General features: G+C 47.9%; 1 protein-coding gene across 15 annotated transcripts in view; it reads right to left on the reverse strand.

Moving 5' to 3' along the window:
• Window positions 1–20,630, reverse strand: part of dmd (dystrophin) — a 3,042,490-nt gene that overhangs the window by 1,669,253 nt on the left and 1,352,607 nt on the right. For all 15 annotated transcript variants that reach the window (XM_072513983.1, XM_072513987.1, XM_072513978.1 and 12 more), the window contains one exon: window positions 16,679–16,840. In XM_072513983.1, the coding sequence (XP_072370084.1) occupies window positions 16,679–16,840 (162 nt within the window). The remainder of the gene's footprint in view (window positions 1–16,678; window positions 16,841–20,630) is intronic.

The raw sequence follows: 20,630 nt of genomic DNA on the forward strand, positions 1-20,630 counted from the left end.
ATTAAGTCACCTCTTAACCTTCTTCTCTCTAATGAAAACAGCCTCAAGTCCCTCAGCCTTTCCTCATAAGATCTTCCCTCCATACCAGGCAACATTCTGGTAAATCTCCTCTGCACCCTTTCCAATGCTTCCACATCCTTCCTATAATGCGGCGACCAGAATTGCACGCAATACTCCAAATGCGGCCGCACCAGAGTTTTGTACAGCTGCAACATGACCTCATGGCTCCGAAACTCAATCCCTCTACCAATAAAAGCTAACACACCGTACACCTTCTTAACAACCCTCTCAACCTGGGTGGCAACTTTCAGGGATCTATGTACATGGACACCGAGATCTCTCTGCTCATCCACACTGCCAAAAATCTTACCATTAGCCCAGTACTCTGTCTTCCTGTTATTCCTTCCAAAATGAATCACCTCACACTTTTCTGCATTAAACTCCATTTGCCACCTCTCAGCCCAGCGCTGCAGCTTATCTATGTCCCTCTGTAACTTGTAACATCCTTCCGCACTGTCCACAACTCCACCGACTTCAGTGTCATCTGCAAATTTACTCACCCATCCTTCTATGGCCTCTTCCATGTCATTTATAAAAATGACAAACAGCAGTGGCCCCAAAACAGATCCTTGTGGTACACCACTAGTAACTGGACTCCAGTCTGAACATTTCCCATCAACCACCACCCTTTGTCTTCTTCCAGCTAGCCAATTTCAGATCCAAACTGCAAAATGACCCTGAATCCCATGCCTCCGTATTTTCTGCAGTAGCCTACCATAGGGAACCTTATCAAATGCGTTACTGAAATCCATATACACCACATCAACTGCTTTACCCTCATCCACCTGTTTGGTCACCTTCTCAAAGAACTCAATAAGGTTTGTGAGGCACGACATACCCTTCACAAAACCGTGTTGACTATCTCTAATCAAATTATTCCTTTCCAGATGATTATACATCCTATCTCTTATAAACCTTTCCAAGATTTTGCCCACAACAGAAGTAAGGCTCACTGGTCTATAGTTACCGGGGTTATCTCTACTCCCCTTCTTGAACAAGGGGACAACATTTGCTATCCTCCAGTCTTCTGGCACTATTCCTGCAGACAAAGATGACTTAAAGATCAAAGCCAAAGGCTCAGCAATCTCCTCCCTAGCTTCCCAGAGAATCCGAGGATAAGTCCCATCTGGCCCAGGGGACTGATCTATTTTCCGTAATTGCTAACACCTCCTCCTTATGAACCCCAAGCCCTTCTAGTCTAGTAGCCTGAATCTCAGTATTCTCCTCGACAACATTGTCTTTTTCCTGTGTGAATACTGACGAAAAATATTCATTTTGCACCTCTCCTATCTGCTCGGACTCCACGCACAACTCCTCACTATTGTCCTTGACTGGCCCTACTCTTACCCTAGTCATTCTTTTATTCCTGACATATCTACCGCAAGCTTTAGGGTTATCCTTGATCCTACCTGCCAAAGACTTCTCATGTCCCCTGTCTTCTTAGCTCTCTCTTTAGGTCCTTCCTAGTTAACTTGTAACTCTCGAGCACCCTTACTGAACGTTCATGTCTCATCTTTGCATAAGCCTCCTTCGTCCTCTTGACAAGTGTTTCGACTGCTTTAGTAAACCATGATTCCCTTGCTCGACCACTTCCTCCCTGCCTGACAGGTACATACTAATCAAGGACACGCAGTAGCTGTTCCTTGAACAAGCTCCACATTTCCATTGTGCCTATCCCCTGCAGTTTTCCTCTCCATCCGATGCATCCTAAGTCTTACCTCATCGCATCATAATTGCCTTTCCCCCAGATATAACTCTTGCCCTGCGGTTTATACCTATCCCTTTCCATCACTAAAATAAACGTAATTGAATTGTGGTCACTATCACCAAAGTGCTCACCTACCTCCAAATCTAACACCTGGCCTGGTTCATTACCCAGTACCAAATCCAATATGGCCTCGCCTCTCCTTGCCTATCTTCATACTGTGTCAGGAAACCCGCCTGCACACATTGGACAAAAACGGATCCGTCTAAAGCACTCGAACTATAGCGTTTCCAGTCAATATTTGGAAAGTTAAAGTCACCCAGAACAACTACCCTGTTGCTTTCGCTCCTATCCAGAATCATCTTTGCAATCCTTTCCTCTACATCGATGGAACTTTTCGGAGGCCTATAGAAAACCCCTAACAGGGTGACCTCTTCTTTCCTGTTTCTAATCTCAGCCCATACTACCTCAGTAGACGAGTCCTCATCAAACGTCTTTTCTGCCACCGTAATACTGTCCTTGACGAACAATGCCACCCCTCCCCCTCTTTTACCACCTTCCCTGAGCTTAGTGAAATATCTAAACCCCGGCACCTGCAACAACCATTCCTGTCACTGCTCTATCCATGTCTCCGAAATGGCCACAACATCGAAGTCCCAGGTACCAACCCATGCAAGTTCACCCACCTTATTCCGGATGCTCCTGGCATTGAAGAAGACACACTTTAAACCACCTTCCTGCCTGCCGGCACACTCCTGCAACTTTGAAACCTTACTCATGACCTCACTACTCTCAACCTCCTGGATACTGGAGCTACAATTCAGGTTCCCAAGCCCCTGCTGAACTAGTTTAAACCCTCCCGAAGAGCATTAGCAAATTTCCCCCCCAGGATATTGTTACCCCTCTGGTCCAGGTGTAGACCATCCCGTTTGTAGAGGTCCCACCGACCCCAGAATGAGCCCCAATTATCCAGAAATCTGAAACCCTCCCTCCTGCACCATCCCTGTAGCCACGTGTTCAACTCCTCTCTCTCTCCCTATTCCTCGTCTCGCTAGCACGTGGCACGCGTAACAACCCAGAGATAATAACTCTGTTTGTCTTAGATCTAAGTTTCCACCCTAGCTCCCTGAATTCCTGCCTTACATCCCTATCCTTTTCCTACCTATGTCATTGGTACCTATGTGGACCACGACTTGGGCTGCTCCCCCTCCCCCTTAAGGATCCCGAAAACACGATCCGAGACATCATGCACCCTGGCACCTGGGAGGCAACACACCAACCGCGAGTCTCTCTCGTTCCCACAGAATCTCCTATCTATCCCCCTAATTATGGAGTCTCCAATGATTAATGCTCTACTCCTCTCCCCCCTTCCCTTCTGAGCAACAGGGACAGACTCTGTGCCAGATACCTGTACCCCATGGCTTACCCCTGGTAAGTCCCCCCCCCCCCCCCCCCCCCCCCCCCCCCCAACAGTATCCAAAGCGGTATACTTGTTACTAAGGGGAACGACCACAGGGGATCCCTGTACTGACTGCTTCCTCCCAGCCCCTCTCACCGTCACCCATCTATCTTTATTCTTCGGAGTAACTACATTCCTGAAACTTCTATCTATGACCACCTCTCCCTCCCAAATGATCCGAAGTTCATCCAGCTCAAGTTCCCTAACGCAGTTTCTGAGGAGCTGGAGATGGGTGCACTTCCCACAGATGAAATCAGCAGGGACACTGACGGCGGTAGAGAAGATGTGTGAAGAGATCAGAACAGTCCATAAGAGAGTCATTTAGGAGTCTGGTAACAGCGGGAAAGGAGCTGTTTTTTAATCTGTTAGTGCTTGTTCTCAGACTTTTGTGTCTCCTGCCCAATGGAAGAGTGAGTAAGCCGGATGGGAGGGGTCTTTGATTAAGCTGCCCTCTTTCCCAAGACAGCGGGAGGAGTAGATAGAGTCACTGGATGGGAGGCGGGTTCGTATGAATAACTGGGCGGTGTTCACGACTCTCTTAAGTTTCTTACGGTCTTGGGCCAAGCAGTTGCCATACCAAATTGTGGTGCAGCCAGATAGGATGCTTTCTGTGGTGCACCTGTAAAGGTCGGTAAGAGTCATTGTGGACATGCCAAATTTCCTTAAGTTTCCTGAGGACGTATAGGTGCTGTTGTGCTTTCTTGGTCATCGTGTAGATGTGGGTGGACCAGGACATATTTTTGGTGATGTGCACAACTAGGAATTTGAAGCTATCAACCATCTCCAGCTCTGCCCCATTGATGCAGACAGGGGTGTGTCCAGTGCTTTGTTTCCTTAAGTCAGTGACCAACTCTTTAGTTTTGCTGCCATTGAGGGAGAGATTGGTATCGTTACACTCCTCCCCTTGGTTCTCTATCTCCCTCCTGTATTCGGACTCATCGTTCGAGCTCCAAGCCACTACGGTCGTGTCGTCAGCAAACTTGTAGATGGAGTTGGACCCAAATTTTGCCACCCAGTCATGGGTGTATATGGAGTACAGTAGATGGCTAAGTATGCAGCCTTGTGGGGCCCCGGTATTGAGGACTATCATGGAGGAGGTGTTGTTTTTTTATCCTTACTGATTGTGGTCTATGGGTCAGAAAGTTGAGGATCCAGTTGCAGAGTGAGGAGCCAAGTCCTAGGTTTTGGAGCTTTGATGTGAGCTTGGCTGGGATTATGATGGTCAAGACGGAGCTGTAGTCAATAAATAGGAGTCTAATGTAGGAGTCCTTGTTGTTGAGATGCTCCAGGGTGAATGTAGGGCCAGGGAGATGGCGTCTGCTGTGGACCGGTTGCGGTGGTATGCGAATTGCAGTGGATCAAGACATTCTGGGAGTATGGAGTTGATGTGCTTCATGACCAACCTTTCGAAGCACTTCATTAAGATTGATGCCAAAGCCACAGGATGATAGTCATTGAGGCACGTTGCCTGGTTCTTCTTTGGCACCAGTATGATGATGGTCTTCCTAAAGCAGGGGGTGTCCGAGGAACGGAGAAGGGAGAGGTTGAAGATGTGAGTGCACGACCAGCAGGATCTGAGTGCACGACCAGTGAGCCCGTCTGGACACTCCCGACGGTTCATTTTCAAGAAGGCCGATCTGACTTCGGAAACTGTGCTGGTGGGCATGGGTGTGCCTGGGGCTGCTGGGGCAGTCGACAGCGCTTTGATGGTTTACTGCTCGAACCGTGCATAGAATGCATTGAGTTAATCGGGGAGGGGTGCGCTGCTGCCGGAGATTCTGCTCAGCTTTGCTTTGTAGCCCGTTACATTGTTTTAGCCTTGCCCCAACCTACGAGAATCTGTGACACTAATCTGTGACTCTAGCTTGGTCTGATATTGTCTTTTGGCATCCCTGATAACATTGCGGAGGCCGTACCTGGATTTCTTGTGTAGGGTAGTGTCCCCTGTCTTGAATGCCTTAGACCTGGTCTTCAGTGGGGAGTTAATCTCCCAATTAAGTCATGGTTTCCGGTTGAGGAACGTACGTTCTACTTTCTTTGGCACGCAGTCGTCTACACATTTCCTGATAAAGTCTGTGATGGTGGTGGCATACTCTTTTAGGGTTGGTCGCTGAGTTCTTAAATGTGGACCAATGCACTGACTCCAAGCAGTCACGTAGGACCTCTTCTGTTGCTTCAGGTCAGCATTGCACGACCTTCTTGACTGGACTCTCCCGCTTAAGCTTCTGCTTGTATGCCGGGGTGGTCTGATTTTCCAAAGTGCAGTCAGGGGATAGAATGGTAGGCAGTTGGGGTATAGAACGGTAGGCACTCTTTATTTTTGTGTAGCAGTGGTCGAGAGTATTAGCACCCCTGGTGGGACAGGGGATGTGTTGGTGAAATTTTGGCAGTGCACTCTTGAGGTTGGCCTTGTTGAAGTCCCTGGCCACAACGAACAAGGCCTCTGGGTGTTCTGTTTCATTGTTATTTATAACTGTGTACAATTCGTCCAGCGCCTTATTCACTTCTGCCTGGGGTGGGATGTAGATCGCTGTGATAATGGCTGAAGTGAATCTACATGGAAGGTAGTATGGGTGGCACTTCACGGTTAAGTATTCCAGGTCCAGGGAGCAGTGGGTCGCTATATCCGAGCACCAGGAGGAGTTGATGAGGAGGCAAACCCCTCCACCCTTTGCTTTGCCTGAAGACGCCGTTCGGTCCATCCAGTGTATTGAGAAGCCTTCAGGTTGTATGGCACGTCACGTTAGCATTTTTCCAATCCACTGGGACCTTTCCCCTGTCCAGGGAATTTTGGAATATTTTAACCAATGGATCTACTGTCTCTGCTGCCACTCCCTTTAACACCCTAGGATCTAGGCCATCAGGCCCTGGGGACCTGTCTGCCCTCAATCCCAAGAGTTTGTTGAGTACCGTTTCCCTATTGATGCTGATTGTTCCAAGTTCCACCCTTTCTATTACCTCGGAATTGCCCATTCCTATAGGAATGGTATTAGTGTCCTCCACCATGAAAACTGAGGCAAAGTATTGATTTAGCATCTTTGCCATTTCTGTGTTTCCTACTGTTAACTCACTGGTTTCATCTTCCAAGGGACCAACATTCACCTTCACAACTCTCTTCCCTTTTATGTACATGTAGAAGCTTTTACGATCCTTTTTGATATTCTGCGCTAGTTTTGTTTTGTAATTTACCTTAGCTCTTTTTAAAAACTTTTTTTAGCATCCCTTTGTTTCGGTTTGAAAGTTTCCCAATCTTCCAGCCTGCCACTTGCAATTTGATATACCTTAGTTTTTTTCTTTATAATGACCTGGACCTCCTTGTTTAGCCAAGGATATTTTTGACCCCTCTTACCAGATTTCTTCCTTACTGGGATATATTTTAGTTGTGAGGAATTGAGTATCTCCTTAAACAATTGCCACTGCTCATCAGCTGTCCTACCTTTCAGCCTTCCTGCCCAGTCTATATGTGCCAAATCTGTCCTCAAGCCGATATAATTTCCTTTGTATAATTCCAGAACACTAGTGTGTGACTCCACTTTCTAGTCCTCAAAATGAATCTTGAATTCTACCACACTATGGTCACTACTCCCAAGTGTATCCTTAACTCTGAGGTAATTAATTAATCCCTCCTCATTACACAATACCAAATCGAGAGTAGCCTCCTCCCTGATTGGTTCCCCAACATACTGTTCCAGGAAACAATCTCTAATGCATTAAATGATCTCTGCCTCCAGGTTACCCTTGCCAATTTGATTCCTCCAGTCAATGTGCATATTAAAATCTCCCATTATTATTGCCATCTCTTTCTTGCAAGCCCCCAGTATTTCCTAGTTTATACTGTACCCCACTGTAAAACTACTGTTTGGCATCTATACATTACTCCTACCAACGACTTCTTTGCTTTGTTATTTCTTATTTCTACCCAGACTGGTTCCACATCTTGATCTCCAGTGCTTCACCTGAGGAAGGAGCAGTGCTCCGAAAGCTAGTGTTTGAAACAAACCTGTTGGTCTTTAACCTGGTGTTATAAGCCTGTTTACTCTTTTAAATTGGGTTTTGTAGTTTCCCCTACAACTGATTCCACCGCCCCCCCCCCCCCCCACCCCCGGATCGCATGCGCACGCCGATTAGTGGCTCACGATCGCGGGCCTGGCCATCGTGGAGGCCCCCCTGGAGTCTGATCCCCGCCCCCCCCAGGAAGGCCACCGCGGCAGGAGGAACCATGTTAGAGACACGCCGGCGAGAACTCAGCTGGTCAGCCGCGGAGAAACGCCGCGGGGGCCTCTTTCATCAGCCTCCAACCTGCGCCGCGTCGACTGCGCACGCACAGCTGATAGGTGATTCTTCGGTCACCGAAGAATCGCGTCCTGGCCCATCTTGCATCATCTGCGATTCTGAGCCGGCGTGGGCTCGGAGAATCCCAGCCTTTAACTTTTCTCTAAAAAGTCGATAAAAGGCTGCCACCACCAGGCAAACTCCTCCACATAACCCCTCAAGGCAAACTTTATTTTTTCTAACCTGAGAAGTTCTGCCAGGTCAATCACCCCCCCCCCCCCCCCCCGGTTGCGCTCCAAGCCCCTTCTCCCCCCCCCCCACCCCCCCCCCCACCCCCACCCCCACCACCCCCCCACCCCCCCCCCACCCCACCCCCCCCTACCCCACCCCCCCCCCCCTACCCCACCCCCCCCCACCCCACCCCCCCCTACCCCACCCCCCCCGAGTCTCTCCATTCCAACAATATCCATCTCCGGGCTACCAGGGAGGCAAAGGCCAAGACATCATCCTCTGTCGATCCCTGGACTCTCGGGTCTTCTGACCCTCCAAAGATCACTACTTCTGGACTCGGGACCACCATCACCTTCAGGGCCTCCGACATAACATTGGCAAACTCCAGCCAGAATCCCCCAAGCTGCAGACATGCCCAAAACATGTGGACATGATTTATGGGGCCCCCCGCACACCGCCCACACCTATCCTCCGCCCCTTCAACAAACCTGCTTATCCTGGCCACAGTTATATGTACCCTGTGGACCACCTTAAACTAGATAAACCTAGCGCACAACGAGGATGCATTCACCCTCCTCAGGGCCTCCTCCCACAGCCCAGCCTCCAACTCCCTACCCAACGCTTTCTCCCACTTGCGCTTCACTTCCCTCTCGGGGCTCCCTCCCAATCCATTTAAGTTAGTTATTCTGAGGGATGTGACTGCCTCCTGGAACACAGAGTCCAGGTACTGTCATAATATACACCAGTATATCATGGTGCAGATACACACACACTGATGGACACACAGCGGGACCAATCAACACACACCATCGCAGCCATTCACCAGTTAGAGCACACGCATTATAAAGACAGGGGGCATCAGAGTTCCCGCTCATTCGAGCTGCGGCTTCCTAGTAGGACAGAGCTCACAGCCTGCAGCACAGATCTTCACCATGTGCTGAGTGCATAGACTGGTTCAGACAAGGCATAGGTATTTAGTTCAATCTAATATTGTGTTAACCCTCAGTGAAAGTATGTTAAACAGTTTCTAACTTAATAAAATATTGTTGCACTATTTTAAGTGTTGGTGGCCTGTATGTGTTCCACGGATCCAGAGCGCCCAACACAACATGATACCAGGAGTTGAGGGATATTAGAACTTCTTAGACCTACCTGCAAGTGATCTGCCTTCCGCCAGCATACCGTCATCCTGCAAAATGGACAACATATGCCCGCCGCCGCCGCTCCGCATCGCCGGTAACCTAGGGGCCAACTGAAAGATATTCAAACAACGCTTCCAGCTCTACCTTGAGGCCACAGACCGGGAGGATGCCTCGGACACCAGGAAGATCGCTCTCTTCCTTTCCACGGCCAGGGACCATGCCATCCATATTTTCAATTCTCTCACCTTTGCGGATGATGAAGATAAAACAAAGTTCAAGACGGTCCTCCTCAAGTTTGACACTCACTGCAGCATAAAGGTGAATGAAAGTTTCGAGCGCTATGTGTTCCAACAGTATTTGCAGGGCAAGGATGAACCTTTCCAGTCCTTTCTCACTCACCTTGCACTGTCCTGTAGCTACGGGCCCACCTTCGACTCCATGATACGCGACCAGATCGTTTTCGGTGTTCAGCCGGACCCCCTACGGCAGCAGCTCCTCAAGGTAAAGCAGCTCACCCTAGCGATCGCCATTGAGAACTGCGTGCTACACGAAAATGCCATGAGTCGGTATTCCCACATCCAAGCGGCTGAAACGGCGCGGCAAGGTCCCCACGAGACGGAACGGGTCCAAGCAATTGAGCAACTCCAGGGCCTCAGCCTGGATGAGGGCGGCCATTTTGCGTGCTTTTCGCGGACTCCCGCGCTTGTGCACAACAAACTAGGGGACAGCGGCGTCGACAAACGTAATGCGCGTCTGACCTCCAAAGCCTTTGTGTCAAACCAGCCATCCTTCCATTGGCCTGCCAGGATTACAATGGCAATGCCATTGATGCCAGCGGCTCGTGCCAACTTGAAGTGACGCACAGGTCACGCAAAGCCATCCTTCCTTTTAAAATCGTGGGCTCCTCGAAAGCCTCCCTGCTTGGCATGCAAGCTGCTGAACCTAGTTCAGAGAGTTCACTCTCTCTCTCCTGATGACACGTCTGACTTTCAGGACACCGACTTCAGGGCGCAACTCGACGCCATCATCAACCAGCACCACAACGTCTTCAAGGGCATGGGCACGCTCCCATACAGCTATAAGATCTTATTGAAACAGAATGCCATGCCTGTGGTGCACACACCTCGCAGGGTCCCAGCACCCCTTAAGGACAGCCTCAAGCAGCAGCTGCAGTACCTCCAGGACCAGGGAGTGATTTCCAGAGTCACGGAACCAACCGACTGGGTCAGTTCCATGGTATGTGTAAAAAAGCCTTCCGGCGAATTGAGAATTTGCATTGACCCCAAGGATCTAAATCGCAATATCATGAGGGAGCATTATCCAATTCCCAAGCTCGAAGAGCTCACATGCGAGATGGCCTGCGCCAAGCTCTTCACCAAACTCAATGCCTCAAAAGGATTCTGGCAAACCCAGCTCGACAAATCCAGCAGGAAACTGTGCACATTTAATATCCCCTTTGGCAGATATTGTTACAACAGGATGCCGTTTGGGATCATATCTGCTTCAGAAGTGTTCCAAAGGATTATGGAACAAATGATGGAAGGCATTGAAGGTGTTCATGTCTATGTCGACGACATAATCATTTGGTCCACCACCCCGCAGGAGCATGTTAGTCGCCTCCGGCGCGTATTCAAACGTATACATGAGCATGGCCTCCACCTCAACAGAGCCAAATGCTCTTTTGGTCAGACGGAACTCAAGTTCCTCGGGGACCACGTCTCCCAGTTGGGCGTACAGCCGGATGCGGACAAGGTAGCTGCTATCACAGCTATGAAAACGCCAGAGGACAAGAAGGCGGTCCTCTGGTTTCTGGGCTTGGTCAATTTTTTAGGGAAGTTCATCCCTAACCTCGCCTCTCATACCACGGCTCTCAGGAACCTGGTCAGGAAGCCTACAGACTTCCAGTGGCTCCCTGCCCACGAGCGCGAATGGAGAGAACTCAAAACAAAACTCACCATGGCCCCGGTCTTAGCTTTCTTTGATCCAGCAAAGGAGACCAAAATTTCGACCGATGCCAGCCAATCCGTCATTGGGGCAGTGCTCCTTCAACGTGATGAGGCCTCATCATGGGCCCCCGTTGCATATGCGTCATGCACCATGACCCCCACGGAGCAGCACTACGCGCAGATAGAAAAGGAGTGCCTGGGCCTCCTGACCGGTGTGGTTAAGTTTCACGATTATGTATACGGACTTCCTCAATTTACCGTCGAGACCGACCATCGCCCGCTGGTCAATATAATACAGAAAGACGTGACGACATGACGCCTCGCCTCCAGCGTATTCTTCTCAAGCTCCGGCGATATGACTTCCAGCTGGTATACACCCCAGGCAAAGACCTCATCATTGCTGACGCTCTCTCCAGGGCAGTCAACACTCCATGTGACCCAGCGGGATTTGTCTGGCAGGTTGACGCCCATGTGACATTCGCGGCCTTCAATCTACCTGCCACGGACGAACGCCTCGTCCAAATTCGCCGCGAGACGGCGGCTGACCCTTTGCTACAGCGTGTCATGCACCACCTAACAGACGGGTGGCTCAAGGGCCAATGCCCTCAGTTCTATAATGTCAGAGATAATCTGGCGGTAGTAGACGGGGTTCTTCTAAAACTGGACCGCATTGTCATCCGCATAGCATGCGCCAGCTCGTCCTGGAACAGCTACACGAGGGCCACCTTGGCGTGGAAAAGTGCCACCGACGGGCCCGAGAGGCAATGTACTGGCCCGGCATTAATGAAGACATAGCCAATACAGTGCTCAACTGCCCCACTAGTCAGCGCTTCCAGCCGGCCCAACCACGTGAGACCCTGCAGCCCCATGAGTTGGTCACGTCACCATGGACCAAGGTGGGCATCGACCTGTTCCACGCGTTGGGTAGAGACTATGTCCTGATCGTGGACTACTTTTCAAATTACCCGGAGGTGATACGGTTGCATGATATCACCTCGTCTGCAGTCATTCGTGCCTGTAAGGAAAGCTTTGCTCGACACGGCATCCCGCTCACGGTTATGTCGGGCAATGGCCCCTGCTTCGCCAACCAGGAATGGTCCAACTTTGCCAGGCGGTACAATTTTGCCCATGTGACATCCAGTCCCCTGTACCCCCAATCCAACGGCAAAGCGGAAAAGGGAGTACATATAGTCAAACAGCTCCTCTGCAAGGCTGCCGATGCTGGGTCCGATTTCTACCTCGCCTTGCTGGCCTATCGCTCCGCTCCACTGTCCACTGGCCTGTCGCCAGCCCAGTTGCTCATGGGTCGTACCCTGAGGACGACGGTGCCGTCCATTCATGTCCCAGACCTCGACCACATTCCGGTCCTTCGCCGGATGCAGCTGTCTCGTGCACAGCACAAGGCGGCCCATGACTCCCGTGCAGCTGATCTCCCTGCTCTGGCTCCAGACGACAATGTCCGCATCCAACTTCTGGATGGTGGCTGGTCTGCAACCGCTGTTGTCCTTCGGCAGGTGGTCCCCCGCTCGTTCCTGGTTCGTCTACCGGATGGTTCCATTCTGCGTCGCAATCGACGTACCCTTCATCTCGTTCCACACTCGCTACGTGATCCTCCACTGTCGCCTCACCCTCCTGCTGACCCTGCCATGGACTATGCAGAGATCCCCGTCACTCTGTATCCCCCTGACTCTGACGCAGTCCAGCCCGCTCCTGAACCGGCGGCTCCCGACCCACCCTTGAGGAGGTCAACCAGAATTCGTCGCCCACCTCAGAGACTTAATTTATGAATTTTGCGGACTTATAGACTTTCTGAATTGTTTCGTTGCTTTGTTTGATCGTTTCCCTGGTTTGTATATAGTGTTCATCTCGTTATTCTTGTTGCATACTGTTTCTTTGCACCAAGCACCTTCCAATGTAAATAGCTTAGTTCTCATGCACATAGTCCTGTAAATATGTCTTTCACACCCCACACGTAGTTAGGAACATTCTCACCATACACTATTTATTGCCACACATACACATGACTTTATAAAAGGGGGGATGTCATAATATACACCTGTATATCATGGTGCAGATACACACACTGATGGACACACAGCAGGACCAATCAACACACATCGCAGCCAATCACCAGTTAGAGCACACGCACTACAAAGACAGGGGGCATCAGAGTTCCCATTCATTCGAGCTGCAGCTTCCTAGTAGGACAGAGCTCACAGCCTGCAGCACAGATCTTCACCATGTGCTGAGTGCATAGACTGGTTAGGACAAGGCATAGGTCTTTAGTTCAATCTAATATTGTGTTAACCCACAGTGAAAGTATGTTCAACAGTTTCTGACTAAATAAAATAGTGTTGCACTATTTTAAGTGTTGGTGGCCTGTATGTGTTCCACGGATCCAGAGCGCCCAACACAACAGGTACCACTCCCTCCTGGATGTGTCTGAAGCTCAGACTCCAGCTCATAACTTTGAGCCAGAGTTCCGCAAGCAACCAACACTTACTGCAGACATGGTCACTGGGAACCACAATGGGGTCCACCAGCTTCCACACCATATAGAAACACCCTGAGTCTCCATCTCTAATTTATTTAGTTAGTTTTTAATTTGGTTTTTAAACTACAATTTTTTATTTTATAAACTACTTTTTTATAATCTCTCCTTATTACCTCTGTCTAAAATCAATTGAAAACTGCAATAAAGTGGGGTTTCAAATGTGACACAGCTTCCTTATTAGGCAATCAAAACACATCCTTCCTGCGGTGTCACTTTCAGTTTTATCCCCCCCAGGCAGAACTTTGTCAGTTTAAGTGACAGAAAGTATTCCCTGACCTAATTCCAGGATTTTGATGCAGCGAATAAACGACAAAATATTTCGAAGTCAAGATCCATGGAGATTTAGGCTCATCAGTTGGGAGGAGGAGTGGTTTCTGATCCAGGAAGGGTAAATGGGATGACTGAGACCTTTTACTGTGGATTGCACAGGTCAGAGCCCAAGGCGGGTGGTTCTGACATGATACAATCTTTGGATAGTTTGGAGAGAGAGAAAGTGCATAGGCTCCAGGTCCGGACAGATTCCCAGTGGAATTTTATTTAAAAATTGAAACAGAGCTGGGGCCACATCTGCTGTGGATATTCAACGATTCGTTATCCTGGGGGGTGCTACCAACCACATTGGCAGAGGCGTCTATCTCTTTAATCCTGAAGAAGGATGTTGTTGAATGCTGATGCAAAGTTACTGACTAAAGTGCTGACAACTCGCTTGGAGGAATGTTTGCCAGGGGTAGTTGCTGAGGATAAGACGGGTCTGTGAAGGGCCAACAATTGTCAGCCAGTGTAAAGAGATTTTTGAATGCGGTGATGTCGCCCCTGTCAGGTTCGGAGCCGGAGGTAATAATCTCCATTGACGCAGAGAAAGTTTTTGACCGGGTAGAATGGGATTATCAAGATATTGGGGCGATTTGGGTTTAGATCTAGGTTCATCTCTTGGATCAGATTGTTATATAAAGCCTCCACTGCGAGCATTCATACCAATGCATTAAGCTCAGGATACTGTATAGAAAAACAAGGCAGGGGTGTCCACTTTCACGTTACTTTTTGCATTGGCATTGGTAAACAAACTTCTGGCTATTCCACTGAGATCGTCCATGGAGGGGAAGGGTAGAGAGAGGGGAGATATGGAGCAGCGAGTGTTCCTATATGCAGAAGATGCACTTATGTATGTAACAGACCCACTCTCCAGTGTGGGAAAGATCATGGAGATATTGAGTAAGTTTAGTTCCTTTTCGGGTTATAAACTCAATGGAATTCTCAGGGAAAGAGTGTAGGTTGGGAGAAATTGCCATTTCGGCTGGCCAGTCAAGTTTTAGATATATGGGAATACAGGTGGCACATGACTGGGCATTGTTGCATCAGCTAAATCTGACTGATCTGGTAGAAGGGGTGATGGAGGAATTGAAAAGGTGGGATGTCGTCCTGTTACCGTTGGTGAGAAGGGTTCAAACGGTGAAAATGATGGTCAGTCCACAATTCTTATTTATATTCCAGAGTCTTCCGATTTTTTTACCTACATCTTTTTTTGTAAAGATTAATAAGCTGATTTTGACATTTGTATGGGCGGCACGATGTCTTGGGTTCGGAGAGCGTTTTTGTAGAGTGATAGACAATCAGGGGGAGTTGGCGTTGCCTCACTTTATGAATTACTACTGGGCGGTGAATATCAAGATAGTTCGGAAATGTGTCGTGGAGGAAGGGTCGGTTTGGGGATGGATGGAGGAGCTTCATGTACAGAGTCATGCTTGAGGGCACTGGTGATAGCTCCACTTCTATTCTCACCGGCCAGGCATTACATGAGCCCAATGGTATTAGCCCCCTTAAAGAGTATGGATCCAGTTTAGGCAACATTTTATGGTGGAGTCCATGTCGTTGAGGGCGCCAAGATGGGTTTCCAAACTCGGGAAATTTTTCGATTTACATTTCCCGAGTCCAACACTAAAAACCAGCCCATGGTTTTATTTTGGGAGAGGCTATGGATTCAGAAACTCAGCATGGCGTGAACAGACTGCTGAGGTTTTGAACAATTTGGTTCAGCGTGAGGCAGTTGCTGGGAATGGTAGGTAAACATTTGTCAGGAAACGGAGTTTGTTGAGGAGATATTTGAGACTTTCCAGTGTTCAGCTGGAGGAATTGAAACTTAGCTATAATTAGATGCCAGATAAGCAGTGTAGAGGTGAGGGGAGGAAGTGGAATATTAGAACTGAATGTCATCAGCATACATGTGGATGCCAACTCCGTTACTGTAGGTGATGTCGCCAAGCCAAGTGGGGAAAATGTAGATGCGGAAGAGGAAGAAACCAAGAATAGATTCTTGGGGTATTCCTCAAGTAACAGTGTGAGCCCAGATAGAGGAGCCACTATGAGAGGTACTCTGGCTACATTACACACAGAAGAATAGAACCAAACAACGGCAGTCCCACTGAGCTAGACAATGGAGGAAAGTTGTTAGAACAGGATGATTTAGGTTTGGCCATGTCTAAATATGTGATTTTGCATTTGAGGATGTCAATCCCGTTCCAGCCTCCCCGAACAGGTGCCGGAATATGGCGACTAGGGGCTTTTCACAGTAACTTCATTGAAGCCTACTTGTGACAATAAGCGGTTATTATTATTATTAGATAGCATCACAATTCTGAATTTTATAGAATGGAAATCAGCTATGGGGAGAATATGGTTGCAATGAAAACTATTCAAACATCATTTAAAATGAGGAATAAAAATGGTGTGCCCTGGGGTGTGCAAGAGAAATGTAATTGATGTGGGCACAATGGAAACATCAAATAAATCATGGATGTATCAGAAGAATGGGGCAGGTCACTGATATGAAGAGCAAAAAGACTGGACAGTGGACAGACCTCCCCCAGGCTCCAGGTACCCATGAATTGGCAAGAAAAGATGATGAAGCATAAATGACAGCACAGTTAAGCGATTTGAAAGGAAACTGGATAACCATGAGCAAGCTGTGCCAACAACAGGAAAAAAAGATAATTTAAATGCAATACCAGAATGATGTCTTATATGCAGCATAACTAGGAGAGGCAATATGTTTGTACAGTTTTGGTCAGAGCAGCAAATTTTTAAAAAAAAATTTTTAAATAAAAGGTCCTGTTTTTACATGGGGAGAATGAACAAAAGTCATAAAGAATGTCATGCCTTAATTACCTGCAGTTAGGAAATCCATCAAACAATAGGTCTGCTTAATTCCTCTTTTATTTTTAATTAGGAAACACATTTTTCTCCATTCTGAAACAAAGGAACATGTTCTGCTGATTTGCAATCTAACTTGAAGTAAATAGCCTTCTGACATACCTGAGCTTCTTGAGGGACCTGGGCTGCATCAATTCTGTCAGCAATATATGATGTTAGCTGTTTGTCAATCAATGCAAGAGATTCTTGGATTAAACGAAGGGTTTTGTCTGTCTCCTGTGCTGATTGAATGCTCTGCTCAAGGACTTTCTGTCTTCTTACAGCCTGGAAGGGTCAGGGAAAAACAAGTCATTAACACTCTCTGCTTCATCTCTCGCATCAGCAGAACTCCAAGATCTTTTGAGAATAACAATCAGCAGTAACTTATTGAAATAAGAAAAGTTTCTTGGCTGTTTTCTGTTCATTTCAATTCCACAATGTTCTCCAGAAAAGGCTATTGTATACACTAGATTAAAAAAGTGGGATAATTGAGATGATAATTGAGATGATTTTCCAAGTGAAGAAAAAGGCGAAGAAAGGATACGAACGCACTTGAATAGTAATGTGCTAACAACATTCAAATGTTCGCAGTAAGCTAATTTGCATCATTAATCATAGATCCAGGTAAAGTGTAAAGAGCATACTAATTGTGAGAAGGAAAAGTTAAAAAAATGAGTATTATTAAAGCAACAGTGTCATCATTGGGGAGGAAGAAGTCATACGGCATCACACTGCATTAAAACTTTGATTACATTTTTAAACATCCTAATTGGCTGTGAAACACTTTAGCACAAAGCTGGGATGTGAAAAGCACTATATATGCACAATTTGTTTCACTGCAGATTTTTCTTATGCTGAAAAGAGATAAAGAAACAACATCAAAACATGAAGGAAAGGTAGGACCATTATGCAGATTTAAGAGCCGAGCTGACCAAAGCTGTCATGGCGTGTGACAGTCCTGTGGCGCATGTTAACAACAGGTGTCTGCGAATTCAAAGTCTGTTGAGGCAGTTAGGTGGGTGTCATAATATCTGCAGATATAGTTGGTGTCTTGTTGGCAGCTATGACCAGTCTGACTTTGCAGTGTGATACTGTTCTTGTGTCCCTTCTGAAGTATCATCCAAAGTGAGCATACTAGCACAAGAACTAGGAACAAGAGTAGGCCACTCGGCCCCTTCAGCTGGCGAGTCAGGCCTTTACACTTGGTTTTGTCAATATGCTGGGTGTCACAATCCGCCTGAATAAAGGTGAAAATTCTGTAATGATCAGCAAGCTTCCCCACACTTTATAAGGGAGGGATGTCATCAATAAAGGAACTGAAAAGCCAGATTTTGAAAATCGATGTTTCAGAGGGGTTGGCAGTCAGGTGGTTTGGCTCTGCCAAATTTGATTTATTATTACTATTGGGCGGTGGGCGCCGAGAAGGTGGTGGGATGGTAAAGGGATCAAGAGGAAATTTGGTTAAAGATGGAGGCGGGTTGCAGGTGCCGGTGATGGCGTCACTCCGGTTCTCCCCAGGGAAATATTAGGCCAATCCAGTGGTGGTAGCGACTCTGAAGCTTTGGAGGCCATTTCGGAAGCATTTATAGTTAAGGGCGGTGTCTAAGATGGTGCCGATCTGTGCAAATCAACTGTTTGAACCGGCTCGATTAGATACTAGATTTCGGGACTGGGGGGACAAGGTGGCGGTAGGAATGAGGGATTTGTTTCTGGAGGGGCGATTTGCAAGCTTGAGGGAGTTCACCAAAGAGAAGGAATTGGTGGATGTTGAGCCTGGAGAAGGGTGTGCAGATAGCCTGGGTCACATTGAGCTCCAAAAAGACGAGGTGTTGGGCGTCTTGAAAAATATTAAGGTAGATAAGTCCCCAGGGTCTGATGGAATCTACCCCAGAATACTGAAGGAGGCTCGAGAGGAAATTGCTGAGGGTTGACAGAAATCTTTGGATCCTCACTGTCTTCAGGTGATGTCCCTGAGGACTGGAGAATAGCCAATGTTGTTCCTTTGTTTAAGAAGGGTAGCAAGGATAATCCAGGGAACTACAGGCCTTACGTCAGTGGTAGGGAAATTGCTGGAGAGAATTCTTCGAGACAGGATCTACTCCCATTTGGAAGCAAATGGACGTATTAGTGAGAGGCAGCATGGTTTTGTGAAGTGTCTCACTAACTTGACAGAGTTTTTTGAAGAGGTCACAAAAATGATTAATGCAGGTAGGTCAGTGGATGTTATCTACATGGACTTCAGTAAAGCCTTTGACAAAGTCTCTCATTGTAGACTGGTACAAAAGGTGAAGTCACACGGGATCAGGGGTGAGCTGGCAAGGTGGATACAGAACTGGCTAGGTCATAGAAGGCAGAGAGTAGCAATGGAAGGGTGCTTTTCTGATTGGAGGGCTGTGACTAGTGGTGTTCCGCAGGGATCAGTCCTGGGACCTTTGCTGTTCGTAGTATACATAAATAATTTGGAGGTAAATGTAATTGGTCTGATTAGTAAGTTTGCAGATGACAAAAAGGTTGGTGGAATTGTGGATGGCGACGAGGACTGTCAGAGGATACAGCAGGATTTAGATCGTTTGGAGACTTGGGCGGAGAGATGGCAGATGGAGTTTAATCCGGACAAATGTGAGGTAATGAATTTTGGAAGGTCTAATGCAGGTAGGGAATATACAGTGAACGGTAGAACCCTCAAGAGTATTGAAAGTCAGAGAGATCTAGGTGTACAGGTCCACAGGTCACTGAAAGGGGCAACACAGGTGGAGAAGGTAGTCAAGAAGGTATACGGCAGGCTTGCCTTCATTGGCCGGGGCATTGATTATAAGAATTGGCAAGTCATGTTGCAGCTGTATGGAACCTTAGTTAGGCCACACATGGAGTATCGCCAACACTACCAGAAGGATGTGGGGGCTTTAGAGAGGGTGCAGAAGAGATTTACCAGGATGTTGCCTGGTATGGAGGGTATTAGCTATTAGTATTAGCTTGCCTTCATTAGCCGGGGCATTGAGTATAAGAATTGGCAAGTCATGTTGCAGCTGTATAGAACCTTAGTTAGGCCACACTTGGAGTATAGTGTTCAATTCTGGTCGCCACACTACCAGAAGGATGCGGAGGCTTTAGAGAGGGTGCAGAAGAGATTTACCAGGATGTTGCCTGGTATGGAGGGCATTAGCTATGAGGAGCGGTTGAATAAACTCGGTTTGTTCTCACTGGAACGACGGAGGTTGAGGGGCAACCTGATAGAGGTCTACAAAATTATGAGGGGCATAGACAGAGTGGATAGTCAGAGGTTTTTCCCCAGGGTAGAGGGGTCAATTACTAGGGGGCATAGGTTTAAGGTGCGAGGGGCAAGGTTTAGAGGAGATGTACGAGGCAAGTTTTTTTACACAAATAGTAGTGGGTGCCTGGAACTCACTGTCGGACGAGGTGGTGGAAGCAGGGACGATAATGACATTTGAGGGGCATCTTGACGAATATATGAATAGGATGGGAATAGAAGGATACGGGCCCAGGAAGTGTAGAAGATTTTAGTTTAGTCGGGCAGCATTGGCGGCACGTGCTTGGAGAGCCGAAGGGCCTGTTCCTGTGCTGTACTTTTCTTTGTTCTTTGTTCTTTGAGTTGATGGAGAGGTATGGGATTCAACGGACCAAAACATTCTGGTATATTCAGTTATGAGATTTTGCAAGGAAGATCTTTCTGGCGTTCCTGGCGATGTCACCCTCTTCACTGCTAGAGTGTGCTGTCGGTGGCAGGTATTGAGGAGGGAGTACCTCAGAGATTTTCTGGAGGATTCTGGAGGAAGACGTGGTACCGCTGGAGGGGGTTAAGGCTAAGTGGGAGGGGGGGTTGGGAATAGCACTGGAGGAGGGAGTGTGGTGTGAAGAATTGCACAGGGTGAACGCTACAGCTTTGTGTGTGAGATTAGGGTTGGTTCAATTAAAGGTGGTGCATAGGGCACATTTAACGAGGTTGAGGGTGAGCCAGCTGTTTGAGGGAGTGTTGGACAAGTATGAGTGGTGTGGGAGGGACCCGGCCAACCATGCTCACATATTCTGGTCTTGCCCTGAATTGGGGCTCGTTCTT

The sequence above is a fragment of the Scyliorhinus torazame genome, chromosome 8, assembly GCF_047496885.1.
Source record: "Scyliorhinus torazame isolate Kashiwa2021f chromosome 8, sScyTor2.1, whole genome shotgun sequence".
Taxonomy (NCBI): domain Eukaryota; kingdom Metazoa; phylum Chordata; class Chondrichthyes; order Carcharhiniformes; family Scyliorhinidae; genus Scyliorhinus; species Scyliorhinus torazame.